The following is a 19,326-nucleotide window of genomic DNA, read 5'->3' on the forward strand; positions in this document are numbered from 1 at the left end:
AAATAAATTATTTATTTTATATTCACGTCTAAATAATTTGTTTTTATTTATTAATATTCTGATTATACTTAGAACTAATAACTTATATATATATATATGATGTTAAACGTATTATTTTTTTAATGATTATATGACTATTCGATGGTAGTGATGGGGTTGGAGTTTAATACCATCGAATCATTTGTTACGTGTCGTATTTATTTGTGTGTTGTAACGGTGTATATGCTTTTGTTGTTTATAAGATTGTATCTCATTGATTAATTGTGTTATATTGCTTTCCGATACGCACATAATATTCTTATTTTTATTTATGAAAACGTTAATAAATGTTAGTCTTATTGACTTATTGTATTCAATTGATTTGAATATCTTTGCATTTCACATGTTTGGTCAACAAAAATGAAGGGTTGTATTAATTTAAAAAAAATGTATCAATACAAAACAAAACAACTTAGAGCACCTCTCACTTCTGTGACAAAAAAAAAAAAGAGCACCTCTCACTTAACGAATGAACCATTTTCACATCAAGCTGCCTCTGTTCTCGGGATCATCTTCTTCTCAGCTGTGACTATAGCTCAGATATATGGAGTCTGGTTTTCTTACGTATAAGCGGAACATTGGAAATGTTTATGAATTGGTCAGAACTGCTAGCATGGATCAGAAGTAATCAAGCCAACAACTACAATGTTAATACTATTTCTGCTTTTGCAGCTACTATGGGATGGAAGCACCGGCTCCTTCCTCGGAAAATGGTAACTCAGGCCTGTCGTGTTTCATATTTGGAAACAGAGTAACAGTGTTCTTCACAACAACACCTCATTTACCACTACAACTATTTTCCACACTATTGATTGGGAGATTAAGAACACTATCTCTGCAAGAAAGCATAGAAAGCTCTTTAGGTAGACACTAAAATTAGATTATCTTGACGTAAATCTTGCTTCAATTTAATGATATTAACAGTAGCACAAAAAAAAAAAACAGTTCAAATTCAAACGTCAGTTCCATTATATGTATTTTTAACTTTGCAAGGTTTTAGAATTTCATCACACACCTTAAGCTTTCAGATGTTTAACTAACAAACAGATTCAATAGCTTGATCAGATACTGATGTTTCTGGATTGTGACTATAAAGTGAGTAGCAAGTTTGATAATGTTAGATACCTGTGTGGATAGATTACTTAGCTGTTTCTTTATTTTGCTTCAAACACTGATCGCTCTGATGATTTTCTTGAAATCTTCTTGGCTGTCTTTCAAGGCCTGCAAAGGTGGAATCACTATTTAAAATTTGACTCGTCTTGGTAATAGATTGATCTTTTAATTGCTAGAATGTTTAAGTAATCCGTTTTAACAAAAGGTGCATGCTTCCATTGAAGAAATAAAACAAAACAAACTTTTCAGAGTAAGACTACACCTAAGAATTCATAAATAACATACAATCCATAAATCTAAGAACAATATTCAAAGAAAGAGGGCGAGGAATCCTAAACAATATTTAATAACATTATTAACAGGAGTTTACGAACAAACTCACCTAACAAATATCTAAATTCAGAACCTAATAATATTGAGATTACATACCAGAATAGTTTAACTTAACTACGAACATGAATTCAAGAACTGTGAACATGGGTTTTTAAAGAAATCCTTTAAATCCAAAAAGAGCATATCCACGCCCATCAGCCCAAGCTTGTTGTTCTTGGCCTCCCAGAACCTAGCAACCGCACTTGAAAGGTGGAGGAGCATTGACCGGACTTCAAATCGAAAAAGAGAATCCATGAGTTAGCTAGTTCGGATGATTTTGTTCAAGGAAAGAAAGGCTTACCTTTTATAGGAGTGGAGACACCGCCTTGGATGAATAATGTGGCTTCAATAACAGATCGTGCTCGAAGAAGGGTGATGGATTTAAGGAGCATGATAAAGAGGATAAATCAATTAGGAGAAACGTTACCCTTTATTTGAATAGAAGACAGAACGCCAGATCGAAGATTCACAAAGCCATTCTTCATGTGTATTGAAGACACTGAAACTCCATAGATGTATAGAAGATCAAAGAAGAAGACTCTTCACGTAACTGTGGAAAAAGAACACGTAAACCTAAAAATTTAGTGGGTGGTCTCTCTGTATTTGGGCTATATTGTGAACAAATGGCCTTTTAAACCATAAGTAATGCATATCTGAAACGCAGCAGCCCATATTAAAGATTAACGAAACGATGAGTTTTAGGTATAGAGGACACGTGTCGGCCTCTCAATGAGCGAATTTCCAGCTGGAGGGCCTAGGAGAGAGGCAGACAATTTTATATATATATATAGACAGATGTGTCGCCTTAAAATTAATTGTATTCAAAATACCTGGACTGAATCGGGTAATAAGATTATTTTTGGTACAAATATCCGAGTCCATTTCAGATACATCGGTTATTTAGATATTTTTATGTTTTTACACATCAGAATCAAAATCATTCAGATCCGGAAGGACCCAACTCAAACCCCACTAATTTAAAGGCCCCAAAAAAATTGATCCAAAAAAAACTTCTACTTCAATGAATACCCGAATGTTTATACCTAACTGATTCTGTAAATAAAAAAAAATATTTCTATATGTTTGACTATTTTTTATTTAGTAAAATAGTTATATGGATGAAACATTAAATGACAATAAATGTAATACATTTTAATTATTTTGATTTAAGTTATTATTTTGTTCACATAAACTATGCCTTTGAATTTTGTGTTTGACTACAAAATTTTCACCGATTGAAACTAAGATAAAGAAAAAGTTTTAGTAAAACAGATTAAACCGAAATATTAACCATATGAAAAACCCCGGTTATTTTACATTTTTTATTTCTATAATCTGCACAAAGTTAATGTTGATTAACTAATAAATAAAAATCTGCATTATTACTTTTATGGTAATATAAAATGTAGTTTTAAGATAAATATAATTAATGATGTTATGTACTGTTAAGTTAATATAATTAATTAAATTAATAAAATGACACTATACTTTTTTTTTATATTTGCTATCCATGTTTTCAAACAATTTTTGTTTATAATGATATCTATATTTCCAAACAAATCCCAAATGTACTTCAGTTTTAAAAATATAGATGACATAGCATTGTGACATATATATTTTCTTTTATAAGGATTTCTATTTCTTGGCAATTTTTTTTCTAAATATGGTAATGAATAAAAACTCTTATACCATCGTTAAAGTAAATTTTCTATACAAATTTGTTTTTAGCAAAAAATTTGAAATATATTAGTAACTGATAAATCATATATCAAAATTAAAATATATATATAATTAATAAAATAAATGGAATATAACTACAAATATTTTTTACATCAACTTATATATCATATTTTGTATATATATAATCAAAATTAATTGCAAGTGTTCATTAACAAATACCAAAATATAGCAATACTAATCAAATCAAATTTTTGTTAATAGTTAAACATTTAAAGTTTATTTAAATTCATCGGTTCATTAAATAATCAAGTTATGTATCAAAAACAATTGGGGGAATTCTGCTTTTATGCCATTTTTTTTACCATTATTCATGTTTACTCTCATTAGATTGACACTTTTCATAAATACCTAAAGTATGAGGTTTCATTAAAGAAAGAAAAGACTTTTCTACCTTGATTTATAGATAAAATACAAATATTTATTAAAATAAATAATAGAAAAGAAAAACATTAATAGTTTCAGATATAAGTTTTTTAATTTGAACTTTTTATAATTTTTTATAATTATTTTTTCTTCAAAATGTTTTTTCAAAAATTATATTGAAATTCGAAAATGATTTTTAAATTATTTTTAAAATTTTATTTTAAATATTTATTTATTTATTTTTAAAAGTTTTAAACACTACCCTCCAAAACCGCACCCCTAAATTTGAACCTTAAATCTAGATTAATTAATCCTTCACTATAAGAAAATATCAAATTACCAACTGCATCTTCCATATTATGCAGTCGCAAAATATTAAGATTGAATTGCTATTATGTAGCGATTGTTTTACGACTAAATGAATCAGTTGCAAAACAGTCGCTAAAATTACCGACTGTATTGCGACTATCCACTGTGGTCAGCACTAGTGGTTTCAAATCAGTCGCTAGTTAGCGACTGATTTGCGACTACTTACTCTATAACCAAAAAAATTTTGACCCTTAGATTAAAATGAAACTAATGGCTGAGATGAAAATTTTTGTTATAGAGTAAATATTCACAAAATTGCGACTGATTTACGAATGATAATTTCTGCGACATTATGATTTGTGACTGCGTGCATCAGTTGCAAATCAGCCGCAAAACGTAAGTTTACAACTGATTAGCTACTGATTTTGTAGTCAGAAAATACATGTTCCCTTGTACTGCTAGAGATATAAGTGTATATTTATCTCTTTAAAATTAAAGATAAATATGAACATGAAAAATGATTTTAAGAATGTGGTAGCTTAAACAATTTATCGAAAAAATTTATATACACAAAATCTTTACAATGGTATTTTATCAAACAATTGAGTTATGTCCTCACAAAAGTTATATTGGCGTTATGTGTCTATTTTTCCATTACAGTCGCACTAGTAATAGATTTAAATGGGACATCAAATAAATTTCTTTAAATAATAAATATTATTGAACAAAATTAAAATAAAATTTAAAATTTAAAAAATTTCTTAGTTCTTATAAAATTAGTCAGTCAACATATACATTGAAATGTGAAGAGTACACTTTTTATAAAAGTACAAAATCATGAATTATATAGATGAAACAACATGATTTTTTTGTCATCAACATAAATAGACTCACTAAAACTCTATATATAATACTAGTAACTTTGCATTTATATGAACGACAAAAGACGTTTATTTCTTAGCACTGCGTGCAAGACTGTCCACCTTTGAATTCATCGTTCTTAGTATATGAATGAGCTCAGAGGAGTGGAAGCTTCTTCTCAGAATCTTGATATATTCTAAATAACTTGCAAACAATGTCTATTTTTTTGGTTCCAAAACCATTTTCACCAATTGAGAACAATCTGTTGCAAATGTGACCCTAAACTGTCGTAAATTCCTCATACATTCTATTGTCCAGATAAGCGTCTCTACTTCCGAACGTAAGGATAAGAGACTAGTGCCTCTACTTCCGAAACAACATGATATGACCTCAGTTTTAACCAAAATTGCGTACGTTTGTATTTTAATAGTTGACATCTGAATGAAAAAAATATTATTTGCCTCGAAATAATTTTATATCCATGTCACAAAATAAAATGTTATGGCTAAGAACATAAATATAATATATTTAGGAAATATAATTAAAGGTAAAAATTAGGATAAATAATTATTGACTACATGAAATACTGACCAGTGACCACCATATTGTTAGCCATACAAACCGGATTATTTTATTTAATTATACAAAGTATATGTTATGCATGACAACATCCTTCAATTTAATGATATTATGTAGTCTACATCATGAACTTAATTTTATTAATCCAAAAACTGATATATATTCAGAGACATTAACTAAGTTTAGCTCTCCAGTTGATCAATTAAAATCTGACTCATCCGACCAAAATTTAACAAAAATTTGACTCATCACGATAAAAGAAAAAATTATTTAAATTATAATATGATGGGTCAGATTTTAATTGATGAATAAGAGAACTAAACGGAGTTAACATCTCAAACGTCCAAGTCACTTTTTGGATTGATGATATTGAATTTTTGATGTTTATTACATAACATCACTAAATTAAAAAATGTTACCACTTTGTGTACTTAGATATATACATTAATTTAATCTACATGACTAGCCAGGGAGATATACCCTTACTGATAGTGGGGCACATGCTCCCTACTCTTTTTTATTTTTTTGTTTACGCACATATGCTAACTTGTTTAATTGTTCTTAGATCAATGAATAAACTAAATAAGTGCCCTCATTTCATAATTTTTTTTGTTTTGTTTTTTGTATTGTGTCCTCGACTGAAAGCATTTCTAGATCTTCCACTGTGGCTAACCATGTAGTGGTTAATATTTCAGGTAGATAGCAATCATTTTTTCTATAAATTTAAAATAATTCAACCAGCTATAAAATAAACATATCTAATATAATTAGTTGCACTTAATAAAAGTAATATTTACATCTAAATATGAAAATTATATTTTGAAACAACAACTATCGTAAACAAAAAATATTATAAAACTAATTCAACGATTTGAGAAATTTATATCGATCTACCTACGGAGTATTATTCTAGTAGAGTAACTTTTTCATTCGTTAGTTAAAAAAAAAAAAAAAAAACTTTTTCGTTCGTTGACTTAGACTTTTTTGTAATATATTATTTCTTCAGCTATTTTCCATTCCGGGTTTGTAACCTTGTCATAAGAAAATAAGTCAACTGCAATAGTAAATGCTTTCGAAAAATCATGTTGGGAGGCAATTAGCACCGAAAATTAAATGCATCACTCATTTCTTCATTTGAGTTATTGGCATCTGTATATAATGTACTCCATAAAATAATTATTGGCATAGTTATCTCACTGAGAAAGAAAAATAGAGAGAGTCAACGCTGAGTGATAAATGCATTTTGCATATTGAAGTTGGCAGGCCATCTACTCGTTGTCTGACATCTCTCAAGTTGTTCCGTTCTGTTATACTTACACACACACACACACTTGATCATTTGTTCGCAGTTTACAAAGTCAATGTGCTGCAATATATGGAGAAAAATAATCAAATGTAGTTATTGCATTTAGCAACAAAAAAAAAAAGTAGTTATTGCAGTGTAGAGTACCAGAGTTTAGAAGTCTGAGAACAAAAAACAATCTTAAGAAATGAATGAAGAATCTTTAAGCAAAAAAAGAAAAAGAATGATGAATCCATGTCTCCAGATCCATGTAAGAACGAATAATAGCTGAAGATTATGAATATATTTCATGTAATACCATTTTTAGCTTCTAGAATATATTTCTTAGTTCAATATATTTCTTAATAAGATTATGAACAATGGTTTTGTGTTTCAACACCCTATTTTTTGCTATTCAATATTCCACGTCATTTTCTCTTTTTCCACCTAATAATCTAATAAAAAATATTCATTAAATACAGTTTTTTTTTTCAGTATCCAAATTACATGAAACAAGTTTACAAATATAAAGTTTTTGTATCTATAAAATAAATAGTCACAAATAATAAAGGAGAAAAAATATGCAAAAAGACTCAACAAGAACTAAGAAATACAATATGTGGTGGGTGTCCCACCATAATCTTTTTCCAACATGTTGAATACTTTCAACACAAATGAATCCACATCATCTTAACATCCATATTCAACACTTCCATTGTGATCATTCAACTATTGAATCATGGATTCAACATCTCCATTGCACATAGTCTAACTGGAATCAAAGAATTAGTAGATCGGTACCGCCCAAAAAGGGAATTGACTAAGGTTGTTGGCAAAAAGAACCATTTCCCCAGCTTGAATCTCGTTCAATCCATAAACTTGTGAAATCCCATCTCCAACTGAGACCACTCTAACAAAGCTAGGATGCTTATGTTGTGTATAGTAGCCAAAGGGGACCGAGCAAGAGACGCATGCTCATCACACAGTGCTTTCTAGTTTTCTTCATGATTTAGCATGAACCGTGGGTTGGTCTGGTATGAGAAGTTATGGAAAAGAGTATATTACAACATTTTTTTAATTTGTGAATTTCTACAAGACAATTACGTATTTAAAAAATATCGTCTTAATTCATCCTTTCATCTCGGTCTTAGACTGCTATGGTTAGCTCTTTCCCGAGCACCTGGACTGTCATTTCCCGCTTCGGCCGCTTCAAAAACCTCGAAGGATTTCTATTTTAAGGCTGTTGATGTCTAACGACCACACCGTTATATTCTTCAAAAGTTCTTAGTGCTCTTTTTGTACCGTGTTTTATATTAAGTTATGTAATCGTTGTGTTTCTTTGATTTAGCTCTGGGTGGTAACACTTACCACGCCGTTTATGGCTCGGGCGAGGAGACTTGAGTGGAACAAAATCCAACAAATGAAAAAAAAGTAAAAAAGAAAACCTAGTGAATTGATAAATGTAGTCGGGTAGGCCAAAAAGGTCTCAACCAAATACACAAGAAAATGTATATATTTCTTGTGGGGTTAATCAATTTACTCTAACAATTTCCTCACCATTGAATCAAAGAAAAAGAAGCAAATTAGATAAAAGAGTCACGAGCTGCTTACCAAATCCCCGAAAATAAAAGAAAGCTGATAAACCAAGCGAGAAAATTGAAAATCACGTCTTCTTTTTTCTATTACAAGTTTATAGCCTTAACGAAATAAATTAATTAAGGGGTACCAAATCATTAGCTTTCAACAAAACGTGATCGTTGGTTTACGATCACTTATAAAGTCAGACCTAAAATGTGCTATTGGTACATGACGTAAACCATATACATTAGTTATATCATGCAAACCCTAATGTCATTACCTAACTATACTTTTGTTGATCTCTTCTTAGTTCTTACCCTTATTAAATGTGAAAAAAAGATTCTTCTTATTCTTTCCATCCTTTTCTGTGCCTTCGGTTCTCAACTAAACTCATTTAATCTAGCACACAATCTATAATATTATACTATAGTTATAAATTATTACACATATAATATATGGTAATATAAATGAGATAAATAACTGAGTCATTTAATGGTTTTATCACTAAATGGTACTACTATCTTCTTCCCCTTGCCCTCTCCCATATACTCTCATAATTTTATTAAATCCTTTGACTTCAGAATCTGAACATTCTTTAATTTATCTCCAAACGAATTGTTTCCACAGATAGAAACTTAGCCAAATTTTCAAATCCCATTCAATTATATAGTATACACTCTCTCAACAGTCTCCATTAATGAGGGTTGCTGCTTCTGATGGCTAGCAGTAACAGTTTTTATTTTCCTCCACTTGTTTTTTCTTCTTAATGCCGTCTTCTCTCTATATATATTTTCCCAAGAAAGCCATATCCTTTTGTATTAAACTTTGATTTAATCTCAAACTCTAGTTTCGGAAACACCATTCAAATTCCTTAACTTTCCTCGAAAAAGAAACAACCATTTCATTTCCATATTAATCAATCACAACCTCCAATTACTATTTCAAGAGAGAGGAAAATCAAGTTGACCCTTTGGCCTCAGATATGGATGTATCCAATACGATGCTGCTTGTAGCGATCGCTGCAGCTTACTGGCTATGGTTCAAGCGGATCTCACGGTGGCTAAAGGGTCCACGTGTCTGGCCGATACTGGGCAGTCTTCCGGGTCTGATCGAGCAGCGTGACCGTATGCATGACTGGATCACTGAGAACCTCCGTGCGTGTGGCGGTACGTATCAGACATGTATCTGTGCAGTGCCTTTCTTGGCCAAGAAGCAAGGTCTCGTGACGGTCACTTGCGACCCCAAGAACATTGAACACATGCTCAAGACCCGCTTCGATAACTATCCTAAAGGTCCCGCGTGGCAAGCCGTTTTCCATGACTTCCTCGGCCAAGGCATCTTCAACGCTGACGGCGACACCTGGCTCTTCCAGCGCAAAACCGCCGCTCTTGAATTTACCACCAGGTAGATTCTTGATGGCACCGGTTCACTATTTGCTTAATTCATGCATGTTTTTTTTTTTAAAATGTCGAAGTAATTAATTTATGCACACTATTTTTTTTAATTCAATTATCCGGTTTTATTGGTGTTTTGGTTTGGTATATTAATATGAACTGCTGGCTAAATAATTTGCAGGACGCTGAGGCAAGCCATGGGTAGGTGGGTAAACCGGGGAATCAAGCTCAGGTTCTGTCCGATTCTTGAAACGGCTCAGATCAAATGCGAGCCGGTCGACCTCCAAGACTTGGTTCTACGCCTCACATTCGACAACATTTGCGGTTTAGCGTTTGGAAAGGACACTCGAACCTGTGCGCCAGGACTTCCCGAGAATGGATTCGCTTCGGCTTTTGACCGAGCCACCGAAGCTTCTCTGCAGCGGTTTATTCTGCCGGAATTCCTGTGGAAGCTCAAGAAATGGCTGGGGCTCGGCTTAGAAGTCAGCTTGAACCGGAGCTTGGGAGAGATTGATGGGTATTTAGATGCAGTCATTAATACACGTAAGCAAGAACTGCTGAGTCAGCAAGAGAGTGGGGTCCAGGGACACGACGATCTCCTCTCCCGTTTTATGAAGAAGAAAGATCAGAAAGGTCAGTCTTACAGCGAGGGTTTCCTGCGGCACGTGGCGCTTAATTTCATACTAGCTGGTCGTGACACGTCATCAGTAGCACTGAGCTGGTTTTTCTGGCTCGTCACGACACATCCAACGGTGGAGGATAAGATCGTGCGCGAGATATGCTCCGTTCTGATCGAGACACGTGGAACCGACGTCTCGTCGTGGACGGAGGAGCCCTTAGGATTCGATGAGGTGGATCGATTGGTTTACCTCAAGGCGGCGCTCTCGGAGACGCTCAGGCTTTACCCATCGGTGCCGGAGGACTCGAAGCACGTCGTGAACGACGATATTCTGCCGGACGGAACCTTCGTACCGGCGGGATCGTCGGTGACGTATTCGATATACGCGGCGGGGAGGATGAAGACGACGTGGGGAGAGGATTGCCTGGAATTCAAGCCGGAGAGGTGGATCTCGCCGGACGATGGGAAGTTCGTGAACCACGATCAGTATAGATTCGTGGCGTTTAACGCCGGACCAAGGATATGTCTGGGGAAGGATCTAGCGTATCTCCAGATGAAAACGATAGCTGCGGCGGTTTTACTCAGGCACAGACTGACGGTAGCGGCGGGACACAAGGTGGAGCAGAAGATGTCGTTGACTTTGTTCATGAAGAACGGACTTATGGTAAACGTGCACAAGAGAGATTTGGAAGGCATCATGAAGAGTCTCATAACCAAGGAGAGTAAAGACATCATTGTCCTCAAAAAATACAACGGCGTAATTGGCGAAGGCATTTCCGTTAATGCAGCTGTGGCTGTTGCGGTGTAGGCCTAGTAGCGTCACAGCTTATCGGGTTTATCATTGATATTCTTTATACTATTTATTAAATACATACATTTTCGTCGGGGTTTTGTGATTGTGAGGTGGTAAAAAGTCAAAGAAATTGGTTTGGTTGTGTGATATGAAACTTGTTACTTGTTATAATCAAAACAAAGGTAATGGTGTGGTTACTTTTGTTTTCTTTTGTAAAAGCTTTTTACATTATAACTGTTGTTCTTCTCACCAAGAATAGCAAATCATTTAGCATTATTATGATCTCATGACTATCACAGGGCTAGCTGGGCACATTTATCCAAAACAGAAGAACCAAACTGAACCCAAAAACGAAGTTCAGTTCAGATTTGGATTTAGTAATTATACTAGTAGATCCTATATATGTAGAATTTAAAATCGAAACCGAACCGGTACCTGAATATCTTTAATATAATTTATATGTTTATAAATATTAACTATATTTAACTTTAAAATAATCAAATAATTTAAAAACAATATTTACAAATCGAATCTAAATTTTTATTTGAAAACCCAAAAACATATATGATATTTAATTTGAAACCTGATTTTTTTATATCTTTTTATCCAAATTAAACAAAAACCGGAATCGAACTGGAACATAATGGGATTCGCTATTATTTCAAGTATAAGCCGGTTCCCAACTTTGTTACCCAACCGAACCAAAAACCAAAATGACTAAACTTTCTAAATAACCCTAATGGATCCTAAACCTAGGAATCGAACCGGTACCGAGCCAAGAACTGAATGCCCATGGCCCGAGCCGGCCCTTAACGGAAGCGTACAAAGCACGTGCTTCCGACCGTGAGATATTAAGTAAAATACCGGCCGCATTTTGTCAAAAGTTTCTTCAGCCAATTTGGTGATGGTGCAATAGTTCGCTTGACAAAGTCATTGGTTGAAGACCTTGTGTCTACATTTTTTACAATTTTTTTATTTTTAATATTTAACAGGCCAAAAAAAATTATTTGGCTTGTAGCCCAAATATCCCTAGGACCGGCTCTGCTCATGGCTAATCACAACAAATTTAAAGAAGAGAAAAATATATAATGCTTTCTTCACACGTAACCAGTCCACTGCAGTAATTTCCTCTCCCGTTGCGAACAAGTTCCAGACTTGAGCTCCAAATAAATAAACTGCTACTTTGAGCTAGGGGTGGGCGTTCGGGTACCCGTTCGGGTTCGGGTCGGATATTTCGGATTTTCGGGTATTTCGGTATAGAGGTGTAGAACCCGTTCGGGTATTTTTGTACTTCGGGTCGGGTTCGGGTATTTTTAGTTCGGATTCGGTTATTTCGGATCGGGTTCGGATATTTAGATTTTGAAAAAAAATTAAAATTTTCATTTCTCAAGTTTCTTGTATTTAAAAATATAACTTTCAGTTAACTAATTTTTATTTCTAATAGATTGAATGGTTAATAGATTTGGACATAACATTTTAAAACTAAAAAGACACTAATTTAGTTATTTTTTAAAAATTTTGGATGTATCTTTTTGTTAATTTTTGAAATAAAAAATTTGACATGCATTTTAAGTGAATAGCAAATCATTTTTTTCCGTAATTGTATGTATATCATATGAACTTAAAGTATGTGTAGTATCAATATAAATATTTTATATAAAATGAGAGATATAAACTAGAAATATAAGGTTAATTATACATATGTTCGGTTATCTTCGGATATCCATTCGGGTTCGGGTATTACCCGTTCGGGTTCGGGTATCCAATCTCTCCTTATTCAATACCCGTTCGGGTATTTTGCTACTTCGGTTTAGATTTCGGTTCGGGTTTTTCGGATCGGGTTCGGGTGCCACTTCGGATATCGGGTAAAGTGCCCACCCCTACTTTGAGCACATCGCCTCAAGAACCTATAGTATGGATTGACGTTAAAATAACGGAGAAATTTTAATATTATCTTTATTCCAACACATAATTAAGATCTAAATAAATACTTGAATTTTGCTGAACCCGATATCTGCTCCACTTTAAGTAATATGTACATAATCTAAGTATATCCAGATTATGAATACTATAGATACCTCGTTGGAGGATGTAGCCAGTAGCCGCAGTGCCAAAGACACCAGCGAGGACTCCTGCTGTGTTTAAAAGTCCTAAGAGTACACCCTGGAAGGATCCACGTTGAACATAGTTATTGCAAACAAATCATTTTCAACCTTAGATGTTTGGTAACAAAAGTAATGGAATGGAGGAACTACTGTTTATCTCACAGCGTAGCGTGTGGGGGCAATGTCTTGATTATTAGAGTAGAGACCCGACTAGGAGAATGCTTCAGAGCCCTGCTGGGGACAGCATGAGTCTTTATGTCAGAGCTAGACACCACTTTTGACTGGTTCTAAGTGAGACAACTATCAGACATTTGCATTTAAGATATGTCCAATTATAGTTGCAGGTTTGCAAGTCTTAAAATGGCATCAGTTTTGAAACACTCCCAAGCTGTAAAATGCATAACTCTATGGCCACTCTGAATCCATTTAATCATATGATGCCTTACCTGACGGCACGTCATGCAGAGAACCGCCACTGCTGGAGTTTTGACACGGTTCAGCTGAGACAAGAAGAATAAAGTAGGACCCAGAGAGCCCATTGATTGCATGATCTGCCACATTGAAGAGTTTATCAGCAGAAAGAACTAACAAGTATACTTTTGAGTAGCCTTGAGACACATAATTGACCCCGAGAACATATAGGTTTCCTAAAGGCTTATTTGTTTGTTAATTGAAAGCATCATATAGTAAGTTTAGCCTTAATCGGCACTTGAGATATTATGAAAATACATTTAATGGTCAGAAAATACAATTGTGTATTTCTTGCTTCTTTCTTTCCGAACGGCAGTAATAGAAAGACCTCTGCTCATAGGAGTATCACCAATCCAACCTCCAATATGAACGAATATAGCCATGGTAAACCATGGTAACACGCGTTGGAGCCCCGATGGTAATATGTGGACATCCATGTCCAGTGTTGGGCCCTCACCTAAAGCTGGGGAAGCAACTGCTTTAGGTGCCAAACTAGGATAAATATTAATGGGCGCCACAATGTATAATATATTTATGTATCCCAGTAGTTGTAGAATGCTCTATTGCATGTTGGATCTTGAGTATGAATCTGGATGGGCGCTAAAATATTTTTTGCTTTAGGTAGTAGTTTACACTGGGCTGGGCCTGTCCATGTCAATTGTATGAATATTCCTAATATGGCAGAAGTGGGATATTATGAGAGCCCGTACAGGGGGTTTAATCTAGAGAGTGTCAACTTGCATGGGATAATTGTAACAAGTTCATGTAGTTTGCTACATCCGAGTATGACCTTCTTTTCTTCTTCATTTAGCTGAGGGTCATCATTGGGAGAGCTATATGCCTCAGAGGAAACAAAAGAAGTGTTTAAACAAGCATTATGTTCGAGCTTTTCTAGATATTAGAATCTTGGCTAATGTCATAACTGGACTGAGAGCTGCTTATAAATCTAGATATTGTATTGGCCTGAAGCTGCTTAAGATGTTCCCAAACGTAAAATACACTAATAGGTGTGAGCACCAAGCCCCGGCTTTAAAAAATAATGGGCCCTATGCATATTTTTTTTTCTAACAATGGTGAGCTAATTTAAAAATTGGATCCTTAATTTTTAAGAATTTCAAAATAGAGGACCTTAAATTAGTAAAAAAAATTAAACCAATGATGTGGATCCCTGTGCATTTGCACTGCTAACACACCATCCGAGGCGGCACTAGTGAGCATGGTCACAGTCATGAATTTCATCCCAATATTCTCCTTCAAGTATCTACAAGGAAATACTAGCGAACAGATCATGAGGCCGAGTATCGCATGGGTCGATTAGGTCAGGAAGTCATTGTTGAGTAAAAGTCTTAAGGATCATTATCATGTTAGGATTAGGTTTTTGGGACTAACCTTGTAGACGGAATCATTCGCCTCACTAAGAAATTGTATAGTTGCCTATGCCTCATTTAATGTGGCAGGTTCTAAAGATGGTTCGGGTTAACGCAAGACATCCTAGTCATTTGGGTTTAGTATTGTATATGATCAACATTATTATATTTAAACTACAATGTATCAAATCCATTATGATTAATAAAATGCGGCCATATGGCTTTCTTTTCTTCCGTGTATTGATTGAGTAGTTAAAGAATCTTTGGTTGAGAACCTCACTTGAATATTACTTTTAAACAGGATAAGGACCTAAAATATAACCGACCAGAACTGGATCGCCTATCTGCTCGAGCTGTTTGATTCCGGTTCAGACTAGCGCCTGGGTCGGGTCTTACAATCTGGCCTTTTTGGCATCATCTCTTTTATCAGATCTATTTTCGGTAAGGACGTTTGATGCTCGACCTTTGGGTTTCAAGTCGTAACATTATGTGTGAAGCTTCGGCAAGGTTGTGTTGTTCATTGGTGTCTAACTGATGGGTTTCTTCGGATTTCTTGGTAAAGACTATAGAGCTTTAACTCAATCGCGTTTGGTCTTTGAGTAGTTTGATTTTCAACCGTTTTTACGTCGGCTGCTCGGGTGGAAATTCATTTTCTCGTGGCTTCAATTAGTTGAAGCTTGTTCTTGAGTGGTGGATGCTCTTGGTTCCTTGACGGAACCTGTCTTGGAATTCTCTTTCATCTATAATAATTTCGACCTTCAGTATCTTCCTGCTTATGGCTTCCCTCGCCGTCTTGCTTTGCTTTTTTTATTAGTTAGTCTGGTCCAGAAAGTCTCTGTAATCTAGTTCCTTCCTTGTCTTATGTTATGTTAGTTGCTTAGTAGAATTCATATATGTTTGGCTTCGGGGTAGTGTTTATCTTGCCGGCTGTTGGCTTTGAAAAGGTGGTGTACCTTTACCGACTTAGCTATGTACCAATCGTTTGTATGTTAACTGTTTTAATATAATCTTTAGATGACAAATTTTTTTTTACAAACAACCAAAAATACACCAGCTATACAGTCACCCTATGCATGTCAAAACAGCAGCAGCCATGGCGCACCCTTCCTACAGCCAAAACACTCAGCAATCTATGTGGAAACATAATCGATGGGGACAATAAGAAAAAATCACAAATTTTTGTCAAGGATAAGGAAATCTCGGGTTGGCTCTTTCGGACATTCTCAAAAAAAAAAAGTTTCACAAACCACACACAATTAGGGAGCTGCCAAAAATATTAAACCAATTACGACTTGTGTCGTTCAAACCAAATATCACTAATTATTATAATTCACATCCCATTCAGTGCCTACAAAGTCCATCATAAAATCATATTGCCAACCAAAAGAAACAACCCACTATATAACACAAGCACATCATAAAATGTAAAAACACATCCCACTATATAATAGGGACTAATTTTGGATGTTCTGAAGGGTGCCACCTAGGCAAAATATTCTCAGCCATTCATTCTGCCAAGTCATCTTAATATTGGGATCGGAACTTTTATCGTTTCCCACCATCACAGGCTTAATGCCTTATAATTTAGACTTAAGTGATCTAATTATTTGGGCCCATTTAAACAAAAACCCTTTCTTCTCTTTGCACCTCAATCATCCGAGCTCTGCAACCAAAGACGTAACGATCCCCTTTCCCTTCACTGGAAAATAATGATGATTCCGTAGCTACGACATTCAATAACCTAAACTCACTAATCACACTACCTGATCTTCATTGCAGCTTTCATTGATCAAGAGAATTGATATTTCCTTTGTTAGTTATAGTAGAGGTTCGTGTATTTATGATATATATGTCCTTTGTAGGTATTGCTAAACACAGTCGTGGACATGCTTCTCTCCCTCTAGCTGTAAAGACATTAAAGTTTCCATCAGCAAGTGGCCACGTAACCAAGTAATCTCCTTCTTTTTCAAGCATTGAGTATAGTAAGTGCAACAAAGTGTTTAGAGTGTGTGTGTGTTACTGATGCTATCAAACACAAGATAACTCAGACTCTATTTCCGTTGAATTACACAGTTATATCAAAATCTGGTGATGCACAATTGGATCTACTTATCTTGGATATAATATATAAGGTAATAGAATTATCCTTGTGCATTAAGTTTGATTTGTTTACGTTTACTTTATTCTGATGCTTTCACATTCTCTCTTTTATCCTTCCTGCAGACAGGATCTCACAACAATCACTTTATATTTCTCGCAGGTTAGCTTACTTTGAAGGTGTGTTTATTATTATTTCTTTTAAATGTAAGTGTGACAATAAAAAGAGAAATGATTATAATTGTCTTAGAATTTTGATATATTATAGATTACATTGAATAGTTTTATTCGATACAACATAATATGTATTTATTAAGGGTTTTTAAACATATATAGATGACATATAATTAAAAATACATAATCAATCTAGCCAACCAAAAAAAATATGTATGGCTGATAAAATGACTTACACTTTGGTTCAGTTTATTCTTAGAAAATATAAATTAATATATGTGTTGATATATAACTAGAGAAGATGTTACACGCCATATTAAAATTTATTGTATTGTTATCTGCACTTTTTAAATATGTTACAATAACAACCATGTAAAAAAACTTCCAAACGGGAAAGCAAAGAAATATAATAATATCTACTCAAACTTAGAAAATAAACATCAATAACAAAAATACACTAAAATACTAATAATGTAAATTTATAATAGGAAAATAGATTTTTTAATATTTTCTTAGATTGTCACCAGTCGCCAACCCATATGAAACTTTTAAAATCAGATACATCATCATAACTTTTAAAGATTTATTAACTTTCCTACATTTTTATTTACAAAAATAGGATTATAAACACATTAGCCCCGTTTCTATAACCGCATAGGAAAATGTTCATATGCATATGAGAAAAAAACTGTGTCAACAATAAAAACATAACAAAAATAGATAATAATAATAATCAAAATGAAAAATTCACAAATATATTACACCATAAATGAAAACCAAAGCACTTTAAAATATTAAAAAATATCAAACATTAAATTAAAAAAAATTTACTCTCCAGCGCGAAGCATTGATCTTTTCCTCTTACCATGTTATCTCGAAAAACCAATGGATTTTGGAATCAGATTTTTTAGAGTCTTTTTAAACATCATATATTAGAACTACATTTTAATATTAATTTTACGAAGAGTCTAAATTCTTATGTAAATAATTTCACACTTCACACAAATTAAAGCATATAACAATTTCATGCTAAAAATTTAAGAAAATATAAAGACTTCATGCAACTTTCATAACATAAATACTTTTACGTACAAATGAAAATACTATTACGTAGAAATTAAAAAAATATTTAACATTTTATTCAAAAAAATTAAGAAGATATAACACTTCATGCAAGTGCATGGTAAATATGAACACTTTCATACAATAAATATTTTTACGTATAAATGAAACAAATTCATGCCCGTATTTAATAATTAATATTGCCATTTTCCTTTCATTTTCTGTTATATGGCATATTCTTTTTTTTTAAACAAAATGCTTGGTTAAATAAAATTGAACAACTAGAAAAATAAATATTTACAATAAGTAAGTATCATCTCATATTGGTAACCGTTGTTGTTAATATGGTTACGAAAAATTGCAAAACCCTTCAAAACATATTTATATGAAAATTTTGCTCAAACAAAATGATCAATTATACACATACTACATTAGTTAGGATTTTAAATATATAAAATATGTATCAAAATAACTTATATAAATGGTTTCCCAAGATTAAAATAGGAAAACAAAAGATTCTAATTAACCGAAACAAAGGAGTACTGGATACATATGAAAGTCTAAGGGATTGATTGGTAGGGATCGTAGATTTGGATTTCTTCCTTTAAAAATCAAGTTATAAATTTTACAGCTTTAGTTTTAGATTTTATTGATATAAAATTATTTCAAAGATCCAAAAGCACTAAATAAAAAACTTTGTGTTTAATTTCATTATTTTAAGTTCACTAACAAAAATATGTTAGTGGTCTTTTCAACTCAAAATCAGAAAATTTAATAAATTTACAATTTGATTTTAGAATAAAAACATAATATATTTATTAATACAATTTAAAGTAAACTTCCAAAAAATATAAGTATTTTTGATTAATAAAATAAAATATTTCTTCGATCATAAAAAAATATTTTATTAAAAAAGTTTTAATGTAAACTATCCGCCCGTAGGGCGGACCAACCACTAGTAATTTTAAAAATCAATTCCATCAACGCATGAGACTACCCCAATCCAAG

General features: G+C 33.3%; 2 protein-coding genes and 1 long non-coding RNA gene across 4 annotated transcripts; 1 reads left to right on the top strand and 2 right to left on the bottom strand.

Moving 5' to 3' along the window:
• Positions 1–385: 385 nt before the first annotated feature.
• LOC106435775 lies at positions 386–2,091 on the bottom strand. Of its 2 annotated transcripts, none has more exons than XR_007337706.1 (4): positions 1,826–2,091; positions 1,608–1,754; positions 1,165–1,260; positions 386–874 (listed from the first exon to the last, which is right to left on the bottom strand). It is a non-coding gene; the product is annotated as an uncharacterized LOC106435775 (long non-coding RNA). The 2 variants fall into 2 exon arrangements; XR_001287030.3 differs by having other exon boundaries at positions 528–874; positions 1,582–1,754.
• A 6,807-nt stretch (positions 2,092–8,898) lies between these two features.
• On the top strand, positions 8,899–11,273 carry LOC106435771 (cytochrome P450 86A2-like). Its single transcript, XM_013876702.3, has 2 exons — positions 8,899–9,640; positions 9,812–11,273. The coding sequence occupies exons 1-2, from the start codon at positions 9,219–9,221 to the stop codon at positions 11,055–11,057; spliced, it is 1,668 nt and encodes a 555-aa protein (XP_013732156.2). The 5' UTR covers positions 8,899–9,218; the 3' UTR covers positions 11,058–11,273.
• A 1,668-nt stretch (positions 11,274–12,941) lies between these two features.
• Positions 12,942–14,001, bottom strand: LOC125606290 (ascorbate transporter, chloroplastic-like). The gene is made up of 5 exons (XM_048775334.1): positions 13,897–14,001; positions 13,594–13,698; positions 13,354–13,434; positions 13,121–13,205; positions 12,942–12,949 (listed from the first exon to the last, which is right to left on the bottom strand). Exons 1-5 carry the CDS (start codon positions 13,999–14,001, stop codon positions 12,942–12,944), a joined length of 384 nt encoding a protein of 127 aa, XP_048631291.1.
• Positions 14,002–19,326: the final 5,325 nt, after the last annotated feature.

Source organism: Brassica napus, unplaced genomic scaffold, assembly GCF_020379485.1.
Source record: "Brassica napus cultivar Da-Ae unplaced genomic scaffold, Da-Ae ScsIHWf_834;HRSCAF=1189, whole genome shotgun sequence".
Taxonomy (NCBI): domain Eukaryota; kingdom Viridiplantae; phylum Streptophyta; class Magnoliopsida; order Brassicales; family Brassicaceae; genus Brassica; species Brassica napus.